This window comes from Cervus elaphus, chromosome 5, assembly GCF_910594005.1.
Source record: "Cervus elaphus chromosome 5, mCerEla1.1, whole genome shotgun sequence".
Lineage (NCBI taxonomy): Eukaryota > Metazoa > Chordata > Mammalia > Artiodactyla > Cervidae > Cervus > Cervus elaphus.
In genome coordinates, this window is record NC_057819.1 from 16,705,556 (window position 1) to 16,724,112 (window position 18,557).

The 18,557-nt window shown below is 42.5% G+C and overlaps 1 protein-coding gene and 1 pseudogene across 3 annotated transcripts in view; both read left to right on the plus strand.

The window, feature by feature from the left end:
• CCDC60 (coiled-coil domain containing 60) overlaps window positions 1-18,557 on the plus strand; it is a 171,718-nt gene that overhangs the window by 75,022 nt on the left and 78,139 nt on the right. For both annotated transcript variants that reach the window (XM_043901806.1, XM_043901807.1), the window contains exon 2: window positions 1,141-1,220. In XM_043901806.1, the coding sequence (XP_043757741.1) occupies window positions 1,141-1,220 (80 nt within the window). The remainder of the gene's footprint in view (window positions 1-1,140; window positions 1,221-18,557) is intronic.
• Window positions 3,393-4,360, plus strand: LOC122693878 (annotated as a pseudogene). The gene has a single exon (XR_006341048.1). The product of XR_006341048.1 is annotated as a nucleophosmin-like (transcript).

The window sequence follows — 18,557 nt, forward strand, 5'->3', positions numbered from 1 at the left end:
CATCTCTACATTTTACAGTGTTATACTGTCATTACATTTAATTGCTGCATAGCATTCTGTCCTTACGAGGCACCATGATTGCTGAACCTGTCTTCTATTGTGAACTTGTGATTTCAATGAGTTTGCTGTCACAGGCAGCCTCCTAGCAGTTTTGTGGATGAACCTCTGTGCCCGTGCAAGGATAGTCCCACAGGATGCCTGACAGCAGAAGAATCGTTAGACCCAAGGGCATGCCCACTTTTACAGCATTTAGTATGCACTGATGAGTTGCCCTTCAGAAAAGACAGTACAATGTATTCTCCCACCAGTTTCATCTGAAAGCATCCATTTTCTCATAATTTCTTGGCATTTCCTTTAATTAAAAAAACCTAATATTACAGGAATTAATTTTAAGACAAGATAATCAAGTTAATAGTCTTGTTATTGTTCACCAAATTAGTGGCTGAGAAAAGTGATTTTTATATTAAAATATAGTTAATTGAACTCTCTTCTTTATATTGACCCAGTATCCACCTCTGAGTAATACATTTGTCTTGTGAGGTTTTCCCCAGTGGCTAAGAAAGGCAAATGAATAGCAAAAAGGGAAAGAAAAGCCCATAAACAATTACTTGGATAAATCACTCATAAAATCCTGCTAGGGGAGCAGTGGGAAGGGTACATTTGCATCTTTATATTGACAAAATTCAGCTGTCTAAATCCACTACCTGTGCCACCTACAACAATGATTATCAATATTTAACTTTTTGTTTGAGTATGATGCTTGTAATAGAAGCTTCTGTTTTTCCAAAGCTTGCCATGAGTCAGAAGTTTAGCAACTAATTTGATCATCACAAGGTAGGAAATAACCCCCCATTCTGCTGAAGAAACTAGGACCCAGAGAAGATGAGTAACTTTTCCAAGGTCACACAGGCAGTCACCAGACAGAACGAGGTTCAGAGCTCAGATTCGTCCATCTTCAAAGCTCTTGCTGTTTCCAGCATGCCCGGGGGCCTCTCTTTGGTGGAGACAAGGATGCTGTGACCCCCAAGGGCCCCTCCAACCTGATCAGACGTCTCATGTGAACACATGAGCCTCCTGCAGCCCAGCTCACTGCTAACAGTTGTACTAATGCTTTTCCTCTCATTTCTTGACTTCCCTCAGGTCCCCGAAAAGCCAATGAGAAGCATCAGGTATATGGAGAAGGAAATAATAAACCTCAAGAAAGACCTTAAACGAAGCTGGTGAGTGAGCCCCTCACTGAATGACCTGCAGACAAGCTGATAGGGATGAGCTGATGGGCTACGGGGGGATGCGTGGGGTCTTTGCCCAGTCTCAGTGCCCCTCAGCCTGAGCCATAAGCCAGAGGTTGGCAGGAGGGCAGCCCAGTGAGGACTGGGGACAGACCCATTTCTTGGCTGGACTTTGCAGGGAGTACCTGCATCAGAGTGACACCCCCCCCCCATTCTTGCTTAGGCCAGTTCATTTGCCTTTTCTAAATCCAGCTTGAACATTTGGAAGTTCACAGTTCACATTACTGGTGAAGCCTGGATTGGAGGATTTTGAGCATACTTTGCTAGCATGTGAGATGAGTGCAATTGTGCAGTAGTTTGAACATTCTTTGGCATTGCCTTTCTTTGGGATTAAAATGAAAACTGACCTTTTCCAGTCCTGTGGCCACTGCTGAGTTTTCCAAAGTTGCTGGCATATTGAGTGCAGAACTTTAACAGCATTGTCTTTTATGATTTGAAATAGCTCAACTGGAATTACATCACCTCTACTAGCTTTGTTCGTAGTGATGCTTCCTAAGGCTCACTTGACTTTGCATCCCAGGATGTCTGACTCTAGGTGAGTGATCACACCATCGTGGTTATCTGGGTCATGAAGCTCTTTTTTGTATGGTTCTTCTGTGTATTCTTGTCACCTCTTCTTAATATCTTCTGCTTCTATTAGGTCCATACCATTTCTGTCCTCTATTGTACCCATCTTAGCATGAAATATTCCCTTTGTATCTCTAATTTTCTTGAAGAGATCTCTAGTCTTTCCCATTCTATTGAAAATGTAATTAAAGTTAAATGAGGTCAGATAGGTGGGGCCCTAGTCCAATAGGACTGATGTCCTCATAAGAGGAGGAGAGGATGCCAGGAACATGCACACATAGAGAAAAGGCCAGGTAAGGGCTTAGCTAGTAGATGTCTTCTGAACTGTAGGATATGCACCTTGATCATGGGCTTCTGGCTGCCAGAACTAAGAGAAAATAAACATCTGTTGTTTAGACCTTGTGTTCTGTTCTGACAGCCCCATCAGACTCATGTAATTGTCAGTGTTGCAATTACCCTGCAGAGAATGTCCCAACGCAAGGGGGATGATGGTGCAGTCTCAGAGTTTCAAGCAGAGCCAAGCTCAGAGATGGCCTGTGTACTTGGCCCTCAGAATCAAGGGATGAGATCCACAGGGACCCCTCTGTTAGTTACAGACACATTGCCCTGTACAGTGTGTGAACCCAGGTTAGAGGGCTTTGACTTCCCCTGTGGCTCAGTGGTAAAAAATCTGCCTGCCCTGCAGGAGATATGGGAGATGAGGGTTTAATCCCTGGGTCAGGAAGATCCCCTGGAGGAGGAAATGGCAACCCATTCCAGTATTCTTTCCGGGACAAATCCCATGGGCTGCCATCCAGAGGGTCACAGAGAGTCGGACACATCTGAGTGAATGAGCATAGAAGGCTTTAGAGGTTGATGCTTTGGAAACCCAGGAGCCCCAGGAACCCATGAGAAGTAGAGTTAAGAGGCCAGGAGTTACCTGTGTGGGGACATCCAGGCAGGTGGCAAAGAGAGGGTTGTGCACAGCTGTGGGCGCACCTCCCAGCGGGGATCTGTCCTTTGCTCTGCAGTCATGCCTGGAGGATGTTCCAGGTTTGAGAGGAAATGTTCCAGGCTTCAGAGGAAATGGTACAGCAGGAAAATTGGATCAGAGGTGAGGTTCAAAATACAGGACCATCATGTATGTCATGGGCACTCATCAGTCAGAATAGACACTGGCCATACAGAACCATTATGACCATGTCAGTTCTCACCAGCTGAATGTTAACAGCCTTGAGGTAGATGATTCTCATTCAACATGCAAAGACACACCATAGTCTCTGGAGCCTGGAAATGAGAGTTCCACGGTAATCTATATTGTAGACTAAAGGCTGAACACTGTGCCTTCATCCACAAAAGTTCCAGATACCAGGACTCGACCCAGTCCAAGGAGGGCAACGAGCAGTAGTGAGTCAGCCTGTAACCAGAACTGATTTGCTGAATTTCCAGGAAATCTGCAAACCAGTTATTAGCACAGCTACTGTTAGGAATTAAATTATATAAACTTACATGTTGGGTTGTACGTTTATAAATCATATAAACTTAAATATTGGGTTGGCCACTTTCCCTGGCATGATTCCGTCCTGCGCGGCTGCTTGTTCGAATAGTAGTCGTTTAATTCCGTCCGGCTTCTCTCCCACATAAGTGCGTGCCGCCAACCCATGGAGGATTCAGTGGACATGGACATGAGCCCCTTGAGGCCCCAGAACTATCTTTTCAGTTGTGAACTAAAGGCTGACAGAGATTATCACTTCAAGGTGGATAATGATGAAAATGAGCACCAGTTATCTTTAAGAACGGTCAGTTTAGGGGCTGGAGCAAAGGATGAGTTACACATTGTTGAAGCAGAGGCGATGAATTATGAAGGCAGTCCAATTAAAGTAACACTGGCAACTTTGAAAATGTCTGTACAGCCAACTGTTTCTCTTGGGGGCTTTGGAATTACACCACCTGTGGTCTTACAGTTCAAGTGTGGTTCAGGGCCTGTGCATATCAGTGGACAGCACTTAGTAGCTATGGAGGAAGATGCAGAGTCAGAAGATGAAGAGGAGGAGGATGTGAAACTCTTAAGTATATCTGGAAAGCGTTCTGCCCCTGGAAGTGGTAGCAAGTTTCCCCAGAAAGAAGTAAAGCTTGCTGCTGATGAAGACAACAATGATGATGAAGACAATGATGATGATGATGATTTTGATGAGGAAGTTGAAGAAAAAGCTCCAGTAAAGAAATCTGTATGAGATACTCCAGCCAAAAATGCACAAAAATCGAACCAAGATGGAAAAGACTCAAAACCATCAACACCAAGATCAAAAGGTCAAGAATCCTTCAAAAAACAGGAAAAGACACCTAAAGCACCGAAACGACCTAGCTCTGTAGAAGACATTAAAGCAAAAACGCAAGCAAGTATAGAAAAAGGTGGTTCCCTTCCCAAAGTGGAAGCCAAGTTTATCAGTTATGTGAAGAATTGTTTCCGGATGACTGACCAGGAGGCTATTCAAGATCTCTGGCAGTGGAGGAAGTCTCTTTAAGAAAATAGCTTAGGGAGGAGCCAAGATGGCGGAGGAGTAGGACGGGGAGACCACTTTCTCTCCTACAAATTCATCAAAAGAATAACTGAACGCAGAGCAAACTTCACAAAACAACTTCTGATCGCTAGCTGAGGTCATCAGGCGCCCAGAAAAGCAGCCCATTGTCTTCGAAAGGAGGTAGGACAAAATATAAAAGATAAAAAGTGAGACAAAAGAGCTAAGGACGGAGATCCGTCCCAGGAAGGGAGTCTTAGGCGGCATTGCTTGGGGTAGGGTCCGGGCCTGAGTGCCCTGAGGACAATCGGAGGGAGCTTCTGTGAGTTGCCAACTTGAATTGTGGGAGAGCAAAAGAGAGAGAGAAAATTAACTGGCCCGAACACACTGCCGGCCGTTCGCAGAGCAAAGGGACCAAGAAAGTCCAGAGAAGAGCTCGCAGGCTGCGGACCGGCCCAGCCCCGCCGGAGGCAGGAGGCAGGGGGGAGGGGAAGGTCACGGCAAGACACAGGGCGCAGGCACCCGACTGGCGCGGGCGGGGACTGGGGCTGGGGACGCAGAGGGCAGAAGGCGCACGCACCCGACTGGCGCCAGCGGAAACTGAGACTGGGTCCGCGGAAGGGAGTGGGCTGCGCCACACCTAGGGAGAGTGCGCCCATCAAGCCCCTGGCTGCCTGGACCGCTCTGACGGGGAAGGCACAGAGAGCAGGTGCAGCTTTTTGCTCCGCGCTTTTGTGGAACATCTGAGGGCTGGAACCACGCGCAGCGCGGGGCGCGCTCCATATGGAGCAGCCGGGAGCCTGAGCAGCGCAGACTGAGAAAGCAGCGCCAGCCCTTCCCTGCAGCGCCAGCCCCTCCCCACAGAGCGGCGGAACTAGCTACCTGAATAAGAGTCCGCCTCCGCCCGCCTGTGTCAGGGCGGAAATGAGGCTCTGAAGAGACCGGCAAACAGAAGCCAAATAAACAAAGGGAACCGCTTCAGAAGGGACCGGTGCAACAGATTAAAATCCCTGTAGAAAACACGGACTACACCGGAAGGGGCCTGTAGATATCGAGAAGTGTAAGCTGGATCGAGGAGCTATCTGAAACTGAGCCGAACCCACACTGACCGCAACAGCTCCAGAGAAATTCCTAGATATATTTTTACTTTTTTTTTTTTTTAAGTAAGAAAAAAAAATTTTTTTATTTTTTTTTTAATTTTTTATTTTTTCTCTTTTATTTTCCTTTAAAATTCCCTGTTACTCCCCCATTACTCCTTAACTTTCATTTTCATAGATTTTTATGATTTTTTTAATTAGGGAAAAAAATTTTTTTTCTTTGTTTTTTTTTCTTCTTTTTTTTTCTTTCCTTTTTCTCTTCTATTTTCTATTTTCCTTTTTCTCTTATTTCTTTTAAAGTCCTCTAGTACTCCTCTACTACTCCTTAATTTTCATTTTCAACACACTATAACCTTACAAAAAAAAAGAAGAGAAGCCCTATTTTTAAACCGAAATTCAGTTCCCATTTTTATTCAGGAGTGTGTTGATTATTCTCTCCCAATCTTGACTCTCTGTTTTCTACCTCAGAACACCTCTATTTCCTCCTTTCCCCTTCTCTTCCCAATCCAATTCTGTGAATCTCTGTAGGTGTCTGGGCTACGGAGAACACTCTGGGAACAGACAACTGCGTAGATCTGTCTCTCTCCTCGAGTCCCCCTTTTTCTCCTCCTGCTCATCTCTATCTCCCTCCTCCCTCTCCTCTTCTTCATGTAACTCTGTGAACCTCTCTGGGTGTCCCTAACGGGGGAGAATCTTTTTGCCATTAACCTAGAAGTTTTATTATCAGTGCTGTATAGTTGGAGAAGTCCTGAGACTACAGGAAGAATAAAACTGAAATCCAGAGGCAGGAGACTTAAGCCCAAAACCTGAGAACACCAGAAAACTCCTGACTACATGGAACTTTAAGTAATAAGTGACCGTCCAAAAGCCTCCATACCTACACTGAAACCAACCACCACCCAAGAGCCAATAAGTTCCAGAGCAAGACATACCACGCAAATTCTCCAGCAACGCAGGAACATAGCCCTGAACGTCAACATACAGGCTGCCCAAGGTGACACCTAACACATAGACCCATCTCAAAACTCATTACTGGGCACTCCATTGCTCTCCAAAGAGAGGAAATCAAGTTCCACGCACCAGAACACTGACGCAAGCTTCCCTAACCAGGAAACCTTGACAAGCCAATCGTCTAACCCCACCCACTGGGTAAATCCTCCACAATAAAAAGGAACCACAGATCTCCAGAATACAGAAAGCCCACTCCAGACACAGCAATCTAAACAAGATGAAAAGGCAAAGCAATACCCAACAGGTAAAGGAACATGAAAAATGCCCACCAAGTCAAACAAAAGAGGAGGAGATAAGGAATCTACCTGAAAAAGAATTTAGAATAATGATAATAAAAATGATCCAAAATCTTGAAAACAAGATGGAGTTACAGATAAATAGCCTGGAGACAAAGATTGAAAAGATGCAAGAAATGTTTAATAAAGACCTAGAAGAAATAAAAAAGAGTCAATTAAAAATGAATAATGCAATGAATGAGATCAAAAACACTTTGGAGGGAACCAAGAGTAGAATAACGGAGGCAGAAGATAGGATAAGTGAGGTAGAAGATAAAATGGTGGAAATAAATGAAGCAGAGAGGAAAAAAGAAAAAAGGATCAAAAGAAATGAGGACAACCTCAGGGACCTCTGGGACAATGTGAAACGCCCCAACATTCGAATCATAGGAGTCCCAGAAGAAGAAGACAAAAAGAAAGGCCATGAGAAAATACTCGAGGAGATAATAGCTGAAAACTTCTCTAAAATTGGGAAAGAAATAGCCACCCAAGTCCAAGAAACCCAGAGAGTCCCAAACAGGATAAACCCAAGGTGAACACCCCAAGACACATATTAATCAAATTAACAAAGATCAAACACAAAGAACAAATATTAAAAGCAGCAAGGGAGAAACAACAAATAACACACAAAGGGATTCCCATAAGGATAACAGCTGATCTATCAATAGAAACTCTCCAGGCCAGAAGGGAATGGCAGGACGTACTGAAAGTAATGAAAGAGAATAACCTACAACCTAGATTACTGTACCCAGCAAGGATCTCATTCAGATATGAAGGAGAATTCAAAAGCTTTACAGACAAGCAAAAGCTGAGAGAATTCAGCACCACCAAACCAGCTCTTCAACAAATGCTAAAGGATCTTCTCTAGACAGGAAATGCATAAAGGTTGTATAAACGTGAACCCAAAACAACAAAGTAAATGGCAACGGGACCACACCTATCAATAATTACCTTAAATGTAAATGGGTTGAATGCCCCAACCAAAAGACAAAGATTGGCTGAATGGATACAAAAACAAGACCCCTATATATGCTGTCTACAAGAGACCCACCTCAAAACAAGAGACACATACAGAGTAAAAGTGAAGGGCTGGAAAAAAATATTTCACGCAAACGGAGACCAAAAGAAAGCAGGAGTTGCAATACTCATATCAGATAAAATAGACTTTCAAATAAAGGATGTGAAAAGAGACAAAGAAGGACACTACATAATGATCAAAGGATCAATCCAAGAAGAAGATATAACAATTATAAATATATATGCACCCAATATAGGAGCACCGCAATATGTATGGCAAACACTAACGAGTATGAAAGAGGAAATTAATAGTAACACAACAATAGTGGGAGACTTTAATACCCCACTCACAACTATGGATAGATCAACTAAACAGAAAATTAACAAGGAAACACAAACCTTAAATGATACAATGGACCAGCTAGACCTAATTGATATCTATAGGACATTTCACCTCAAAACAATCAACTTCACCTTTTTCTCAAGTGCACACGGAACCTTCTCCAGAATAGATCACATCCTGGGCCATAAATCTGGTCTTGGAAAATTCAAAAAAATTGAAATCATTCCAGTCATCTTTTCTGACCACAGTGCAGTAAGATTAGATCTCAATTACAGGAAAAAAATTGTTAAAAATTCAAACATATGGAGGCTAAATAACATGCTTCTGAATAATCAACAAATCATAGAAGAAATCAAAATATGCGTAGAAATGAATGAAAATGAAAACACAACAACCCAAAACCTATAGGACACTGTAAAAGCAGTGCTAAGGGGAAGATTCATAGCATTACAGGCTTACATCAAGAAACAAGAAAAAAGCCAAATAAATAACCTAACTCTACACCTAAAGCAATTAGAGAAGGAAGAAATGAAGAACCCCAGGGTTAGCAGAAGGAAAGAAATCTTAAAAATCAGGGCAGAAATAAATGCAATAGAAACTAAAGAGACCATAGCAAAAATCAACAAAGCTAAAAGCTGGTTTTTTGAAAAAATAAACAAAATTGACAAACCATTAGCAAGACTCATTAAGAAACAAAGAGAGAAGAACCAAATTAACAAAATTAGAAATGAAAATGGAGAGATCACAACAGACAACACTGAAATACAAAGGATCATAAGAGACTACTACCAGCAGCTCTATGCCAATAAAATGGACAACTTGGATGAAATGGACAAATTCTTAGAAAAGTATAACTTTCCAAAACTGAACCAGGAAGAAATAGAAGATCTTAACAGACCCATCACAAGCAAGGAAATAGAAACTGTAATCAAAAATCTTCCAGCAAACAAAAGCCCAGGACCAGATGGCTTCACAGCTGAATTCTACCAAAAATTTAGAGAAGAGCTAACACCTATCTTACTCAAACTCTTCCAGAAAATTGCAGGTGAAGGTAAGCTTCCAAACTCATTCTATGAGGCCACCATCACCCTCATTCCAAAACCAGACAAAGATGCCACAAAAAAAGAAAACTACAGGCCAATATCACTGATGAACATAGATGCAAAAATCCTTAACAAAATTCTAGCAAACAGAATCCAACAACATATTAAAAAAATCATACACCATGACCAAGTGGGCTTTATCCCAGGAATGCAAGGATTCTTTAATATCTGCAAATCAATCAATGTAATACACCACATTAACAAATTGAAAGATAAAAACCATATGATTATCTCAATAGATGCAGAGAAAGCCTTTGACAAAATTCAACACTCATTTATGATTGAAACTCTCCAGAAAGCAGGAATAGAAGGAACATACCTCAACATAATAAAAGCTATATATGACAGACCCACAGCAAGCATCACCCTCAATGGTGAAAAATTGAAAGCATTTCCCCTGAAATCAGGAACAAGACAAGGGTGCCCACTCTCACCACTACTATTCAACATAGTGTTGGAAGTTTTGGCCACAGCAATCAGAGCAGAAAAAGAAGTAAAAGGAATCCAGATAGGAAAAGAAGAAGTGAAACTCTTGCTGTTTGCAGATGACATGATCCTCTACATAGAAAACCCTGAAGACTCTTCCAGAAAATTACTAGAGCTAATCAATGAATATAGTAAAGTTGCAGGATATAAAATTAACACACAGAAATCCCTTGCATTCCTATATACTAACAATGAAAAAACAGAACGAGAAATTAAGGAAACAATACCATTCACCATTGCAACAAAAAGAATAAAATACTTAGGAGTATATCTACCTAAAGAAACAAAAGACCTATACATAGAAAACTATAAAACACTGATGAAAGAAATCAAAGAGGACACAAACAGATGGAGAAACATACCATGTTCATGGAGTGGAAGAATCAATATTGTCAAAATGGCTATACTACCCAAAGCAATCTATAGATTCAGTGCAATCCCTATCAAGCTACCAACGGTATTTTTCACAGAACTAGACCAAAGAATTTCACAATTTGTATGGAAATACAAAAAACCTCGAATAGCCAAAGTAATCTTGAGAAAGAAGAATGGAACTGGAGGAATCAACCTGCCTGACTTCAGACTCTACTACAAAGCCACAGTCATCAAGACAGTATGGTACTGGCACAAAGACAGAAATATAGATCAATGGAACAGAATAGAAAGCCCAGAGATAAATACATGAACCTATGGACACCTTATCTTTGACAGAGGAGGCAAGGATATACAATGGAAAAAAGACAACCTCTTTAACAAGTGGTGCTGGGAAAACTGGTCAACCACTTGTAAAAGAATGAAACTAGAACACTTTCTAACACCATACACAAAAATAAACTCAAAATGGATTAAAGATCTAAATGTAAGACCAGAAACTATAAAACTCCTAGAGGAGAACATAGGCAAAACACTCTCTGACATAAATCACAGCAAGATCCTCTATGACCCACCTCCCAGAATATTGGAAATAAAAGCAAAAACTAAACAAATGGGACCTAATGAAACTTAAAAGCTTTTGCACTACAAAGGAAACTATAAGTAAGGTGAAAAGACAGCCCTCAGATTGGGAGAAAATAATAGCAAATGAAGAAACAGACAAAGGACTAATCTCAAAAATATACAAGCAACTCCTGCAGCTCAATTCCAGAAAAATAAATGACCCAATCAAAAAATGGGCCAAAGAACTAAACAGACATTTCTCCAAAGAAGACATACAGATGGCTAACAAACACATGAAAAGATGCTCAACATCACTCATTATCAGAGAAATGCAAATCAAAACCACAATGAGATACCATTACATGCCAGTCAGGATGGCTGCTATCCAAAAGTCTACAAGCAATAAATGCTGGAGAGGGTGTGGAGAAAAGGGAACCCTCTTACACTGTTGGTGGGAATGCAAACTAGTACAGCCGCTATGGAAAACAGTGTGGAGATTTCTTAAAAAACTGGAAATAGAAATGCCATATGACCCAGCAATCCCACTTCTGGGCATACACACTGAGGAAACCAGATCTGAAAGAGACACATGCACCCCAATGTTCATCACAGCACTGTTTATAATAGCCAGGACATGGAAGCAACCTAGATGCCCATCAGCAGATGAATGGATAAGGAAGCTGTGGTACATATACACCATGGAATATTACTCAGCCGTTAAAAAGAATTCATTTGAATCAGTCCTAATGAGATGGATGAAACTGGAGCCCCTTATACAGAGTGAAGTAAGCCAGAAAGATAAAGAATATTACAACATACCAACACATATATATGGAATTTAGAAAGATGGTAATGATAACCCTATATGCAAAACAGAAAAAGAGACACAGAAATACAGAACAGACTTTTGAACTCTGTGGGAGAAGGTGAGGGTGGGATGTTTCAAAAGAACAGCATGTATACTATCTATGGTGAAACAGATCACCAGCCCAGGTGGGATGCATGAGACAAGTGCTCGGGCCTGGTGCACTGGGAAGACCCAGAGGAATCGGGTGGAGAGGGAGGTGGGAGGGGGGATCGGGATGGGGAATACGTGTAAATCTATGGCTGACTCATATCAATGTATGACAAAACCCACTGAAATGTTGTGAAGTAATTAGCCTCCAACTAATAAAAAATAAAAAAAAAATAAATAAATAAATAAAGAAAATAGCTTAAACAGTTTGTTAAAAATTTTCTGTCTTATTTCATTTCTGTAACAGTTGATATCTGGCTGTCCTTTTTATAATGCAGAGTGAGAACTTTCACTACCGTATCTGATAAATGTTGTCCACGTTCCATTGCCAAGAATGTGTTGTCCAAAATGCCTGTTTAGTTTTTAAAGATGGAACTCCACCCTTTGCTTGGTTTTACGTATGTATGGAATGTTTTGATAGGAATAGTAGTAGTGGTGTTCAGACAGATGGAAATGGTGGGGAGACAAAAATATACATGTGAAATAAACTCAGTATTTAAAAAAAAAAAATATTGGGTTGGCCAATAAGTTCATCTGGGTTTGTCCACAAGATATAACAGGAAAACCCCAAATGAACTTTTTTGGCCAATCCAGTACATAATATTAAAACAAACGTGATAAATACTCATAACTCATCACTCCTTAATGATTTCATAGGTTTTTACTGCTGGCTGTGCTCTTGAGATTACCTCTGTTTATAGTATCTGTGTGGTAGACATTACTGTATAATGGGGGTTCCACATTCACTGACTTCATATCAGTAGCTCAGTATCAGCCATAGTGGGAGTACTTGTGCACAGAAATCATCAGAAGCTACAAATCAGGCTCATTGTCCCTCCAGAGAGGTGGCTGTTACACACACACCAGCACCCTCTGTGGACATGCCCCCAGATAACCAAGGTAGAGCTTTCCTCTAAGCCTGTAGAGCAGAGGGGTGAAGGAAAGGTGATAAAGACCGTGGCTTTTCTGCCATCCTTGGTTTGGCAGGCTGCGCTGTCCTTTCTGCCAGACACATCAACCATGGCTAGAATTTAACATCCTCATCAGACAGGCTTTAACATCCTTAGCCAAGTGCTGGACGTGAAGGACAGTGTGGAAAGAGCCAGACAGAAAAGCCACAAAGCAAGAAAACAAGAAACGACAGTAAAACCTTCCCCCTGGACATGCTCCTGGATCCCACTGACACTTAAGGAGCCAGAGGTCCCCCTTCAGAAGCAAACACCTTGTTTTCCAGGGGAAATCACCCTCTAAGAGATGCACACCCCTTGGCCTCATCACACAGTATTAAATGAGGTGAATTATTAGTGGAGAAGATATTGTCTTTTCTACTTACTGTTTTTAATATCCGTTTCACCTCCTGTTAGAATCCAGCCCACCTTGTGCCAAACACCTTCACTGTCTCCTCGATTTTTATTTAATACTTCAGCCCTCTTATAATTCAATTGCACCATCCCTGGTTTCATGGCCAATTTAACATGATGCTAAAAAGAATAAAAATCTAACTGCTTTCCTCCTCGCCTGTTCCACCAGATGTTCAGCGGCACTCAGCAGCCACCATGCGCTCACTTGCCAAATTGCTCTTCCCTCGCGGAAGTTGACACCCAGGGCTTCTGTATGTGCCCAGTTCTAGGTGACTCTTGAAGGCAATGGCACGTCTTCCTCCAAAGCTGCTGACGCTTTTTATTGCACATGTTTTAAGGGAAACAGATATCTCTGCAACTAAAACAACAGACATGTCGAAACTGAAGCTATGATTTACCCACACGAAGTTTAGTCAGGTACCAGCAATTGCAAATAAGCAGTGGCAGCCCACTCTGGTGTTCTTGCCTGGAGAATCCCAGGGACGGGGGAGCCTGGTGGGCTGCCGTCTATGGGATCGCACAGAGTCGGACACGACTGAAGCGACTTAGCAGCAGTAGCAGCAGTGATGAGTTAGGCCTCTCCCCGAGAAGATCCCAGCAGGGTACAAACTATGCAGGTGTTTCCAAGGTCTGAGGCTTTGCTTTCCAGCTGCATTTTGGGAAACAGCCGAAGCAGGGCAATGAGAAATAACAGAGGTGGGATTTGGGCACAGGAAGAAGCTTTTTCTTTTGTATGAAGTTAGACACTTCTTCTTGATACCTCCTTAGTTTTCTGTGGTCGTTCATTTTCTTCAACAAGTATTTATTGAGTACCAGGAATCACCAGGTATACACCAGGCATCATAGTATATACAGGAGACAGGGCAGTGAAATAGACAAAATTCCTGTCCTCAATGAATAACAGACAATGACTTGTATTGAGCAAAAAGACAAACAAGTTAGCAAGTAAATGTACAGGATTGGGGTGGGAACATTGACCATATCCTGTGAGGAGTATAAAAGAAGGTGATGTACAGGCATAACTTGTTTTACCACGCTTCACGGGTACTGCATTTTTTACAAATTGAAAGTTTGTGGCAACACCACAAGTCTGTTATAGGCACATTTTTCCAATAGTGTTTGCTCACTCTGTGTCTCTGTGTCACATTTTGGTAATTCTCTCAATATTTCAGAATTTCCCATTCTTACTATATGTGCGATGGTGATCTGTGATCAGTGATCTGTGATGTGACTGTTGCAAAAACATTAGAATCATTGAAGTTTCAGATGATAGTCTTCTCTAGCAATGAAGTGTTTTTTAATTTAAAGTTATATACATTTTTTTAAGATATAATGCAATTGCATGCTTAGACTACAGTACAGTGTGCATGCTAAGTTGCTTCAGTCATGTCCAACTCTTTGAGATCCTATGGACTGTAGCCCACCAGGCTCCTCTGTCCATGGTGATTCTCCAGGCAAGAATACTGGAGTGGGTAGCCATTTCCTCCTCCGGGGGATCTTCCCAATCCAAGTCTCTTATGTTTCCTGCATTGGCAGGCAGATTCTTTACCAGTACAGTATAAACATAGCTTTTATATACACTGGGAAACCAAAAAAAAAAAAGTGTGAGTTGCTTTATTGCAGTACCCACTTTATTACAATGGCCTGCAACCCAATTCACAATATTCCCGGCGTCTGCCTACATACAGCAGTGGTGCTGATGCGGAACAAGTGCTGCTTTAGTGAGAGGGGTCAGAGGAAGCAGTCTTTTAAAGGGGGCCATGGGCTGACATCTGAACGGTGCCTCCTGAATGGAGTATTTTATGGGACAACAGGTGGATGGGTGCCGAAGCCAGAACAAACCAACAGTATTGGAGAAGCAGAAAGAAAACCAGTGTGACTGGAGCAGATGAGGGAGACGGACACAAACTGGAGCCTACAGGGCCTTCAGCCACACAGGCCATTGGGAAAAGCTTGGGTTTTAGTCTAAGTCCAATGAGAACCCTCAGGAGGGTTCTGAACAAGAGAAGGATATCGTCTGATTTTTAAAAAAAACATTTCATCAGCTGCGTAGAGGTCAGTGGGAAGGCTGTGGTAGGAGATGTCGATGGCTTGGATCAGGCAAATAGCAGTGCTTTGGAGGGAAGTGGGTAAATTTGGGATTTTTTTTTTTTTTCCTGTTTTGGAGGCACAGGACTGGATCCGATGTGGGAAATGAAGAAGGAGGTGCAATCTCTTCCTCCCTCACTGGGATGTAAGATGTGTCCTAACCTAGAATATATCATGTCCACCGTCATGGTCCCTGAGTGTTTACTGATGGGATATTAATTCTGTTGTCCATGCCTGGAATTTAGCAGTTAAAAATAAAGGGGAAGACCTGTGTATTAATTTAGGGGAAGTGAGTGAAGGAGACAGCTTATCTATAAATCTGTGGGATAAATCAGTTGATGAGATGGCAAGTTGATTGCTGTCTCCATCGGGCCAGTCTCTCTCTTCCAGTGCCTTCAAACTGGAGTGTTCACTCCGCCTTTTTTGGGAATGGCCTGTGATTGGGAAGAGAAGGTATTAATGTTGTCCTGCAACATAATCAGTCTGTTCTGCAAATCCCCAGGGTCTAGCTCAGTTCTTAGCATAGAGAAGTCCCTCAATAAATATTTGCTAAAGTTTATATTTGCATCATGTCTTAAAAATCTTCCCTGAGGCAAGCAGGAAAGTTCCTTTTGCTCCATTTCTCAGATGAGAAAACTAAGACTCAGAGAAGCTCAGAGATTTCCTTGCAGTCATTGTGACAGTTAGCTATCACCACATAACAAATCACCTAAAAAAAATCAATGACTTTAAAATAATCACATTTACTAATGACTGTGAGTCTGTAATTCAGCTGGGAGATTCTCTGGTCTCAGCTGGGCTCTCTTGAGCATCGGTCCTCAGCTGAGGGTTGTGTAGGAGGCTTTGCTGATCTTGGCTGGGCTCCCTCCTAGGCTTGGAGGACAGCATCGTAGGTGGGTCTAGGATGACCTTGGCCCTAACAGCACAGTGTCTCATTCTCAAGCGGGTCAGTTGGGTGAGAATAGGATTCTGAGGGAGAATGAAAGTATGTGAGGCCTCTGAAGCTTTAAGATAGGAAACATCACTTTGTAGCCAAAGCAAGTCACATATCCAGCTCAGATTAAAGGTGCGGGAATAAATTCTACTTTTTGATGAGCACAAGGGCAGAGATTTCAGGTCATTTTTTCAGTCAACCACAGTCAGGTAGCCAATTCCGAGCTGGCCTTTGACTCATGAGCTAGTTTCCCCAAAATTAATTTGTACAAATCAGAGTCTCCCTCTTGGGAGTAGAAAGTAGAAACCACATCAAGAGTCAAGCAGGTGACAATGGGGGAAGAAGCTACAAGGTTAGGAGGAAGGGAGGCCAGAGAGGCCATGGAGAACTGAGGGGAGCCAGGCCACGGGGGGCAATGACTGTGTGTGAGCAGGTGCTGCAAAGAGAGGAAGGATGGAGGACCCGAGCGGGAAGTGAGAGGAGAAGACCGCAGCGGAAGAGAAGAGAGTCACGTCAAGACTCAAGCTGAAGACTTTCAGATCCTGCTCCGAGGACCCTGAAACTCTCTTTCTGGAGAAAATCTCCAGTGTCTATCTATAAGTTCCCAATCTTGAATCCCCACAAGATTTTTCAAACCCTTTATCACCCCATGTATACTCTCACATAAACCCCTCTTGAGTGGAACAGCTTGGCAACCAAGGACCCTGATGACTGAAATGGCTTCTTAGTCTATAAAGACAGATAAATCCAGAGGAAATGTGACACTTTTATCATCCCACCCTGTTTCTGGGCTGCCTTATGAGTTAATGGTGTTTAATAAGGGACATTTACTTTGAGTTATGGTTTGTGTCTAAACTGGTAGGTGAACTTCTCTTTCTGAAACAAAAGAGATGAAGCTAATAATTTAACTAATAGTTAAATCTAGATGGGTGGCACATATACTCCCCCACCACCACTTCTTTCTCTTGTGCCCAAGGCAGACATCATTAATAGATCCCAACACTCTTTCCACCTGAGCCCAGACTTGGTCTTGGAAGTCCTCTCAGTCCAGAACTGCAGATAGCCACCACCGTTGATTAGAGTTGTTACACAGAATGTAATTTATTTGTCATCTCTAAATTAGAAGACTCAGAAGGAAATGCTGGTATCTGTAATGACGATTAATCCAAATTGAGGGATGGAGAGTAAGAGACCAGCAGGAGAGCAAACCTTACCCAAATTCCTTCATAAATGAGGCTGATTTAATCAGTGAATTTAAATATGTTGAAAAGCTGTAGTTGACCTCTGACATTCACTGACGGTTCTCAATAGCTTTTATATCCCATCAGTCAACACCCAGGATCTCCATATATACAGCCTGTAGCCCAGAACGTCTTCACTTAGAAATTCAAGCCTGATTCTTCCCACTGCCTTCTCCTCAGACTTGAGACTTGCCTCAAAGCCCTAGAATTGTTCAAGATCATGGATTTATATGCTGGTCGATACCTTGGAATGCAGACAAAGTTAAGGCTTCTGAATTGTACCTTATGAATCATTCAGAGAAGACCTCAGTCCCCCCAACATTACATCATCCCTACACACACACACACATACCCTGCAGCCAGTGGGCGAGCATTAATGAGTCCCCAGCATGTTCCATAAAGGAAAGTACTTGGCCCTGGGTCCTTAGCCCAGAACTGATCAACACAGCCGCACACTGAAGGGTAGGTCACTGCTGCGGGCTGGAGGAACCAGGCTCAAGTTAATTGCATTTTTATCATCTTGAATGTGACCCCGAGGCCCTCCCCATTTCTTCTTTGTTACTGGCATCTTGGTGTGTCTTTGACACCTCTAGTTAACTACAGTTACAGGGCAAGTTTTCTTCTCTGTTTTTCTTGCAACACTCTCCACTGAGGGTGGGTATCTTTCTTTAATTTCTTTCCTTGTGGCTAAGGCTGCCTCAGAGGATCCCACCTTAAAAAAGAACTTACATGTTTTCAGATTTAAGCATCAAAATATCTTGAACCCTTGAACCTTTGTTACATAAAGGTTTGCACAAAAAACTCTGTTTTGTGGAATCCTTTCCCAGATGATAGGCAGTGTTCTCAGGCTGATAGCCAGGCTTGAGGGTGGGGGAAGCAGGGTGGTTCAGACAGTACAGTTGAAAGTGTGCTGACTTTGGAGTCAGCTGTGGATTCAAATCCTGATTCCACCAGTTATTACCTGGGTGGCCATGCATGAATCAGTTCACTTCTGTGGAACTGGTTTCTTTATCTGTGGGATGGGATGTGAGGGTAAGAAGTCTGCTGCACACGGTGGTTGAGATTTGTGGAGGCAGATATGGGTGATGAACGTAGGAACCACTCGAGGAAAGGCGGTCATTGTCGTCTTTGAGCTGCTCTAATGTTATTCTAGGGTTATAACTGCTCTATAGAGTTATTCAAGAACAGTAATGAAGAGTATGAGCTTTGGAGACAAACTTCGTCCTCCCCCTCATCAGCCAAGTGACCTCAGCCGGGTCATTTTACTTCTCTAAACCTCAGTTTTTCACCTGTAGG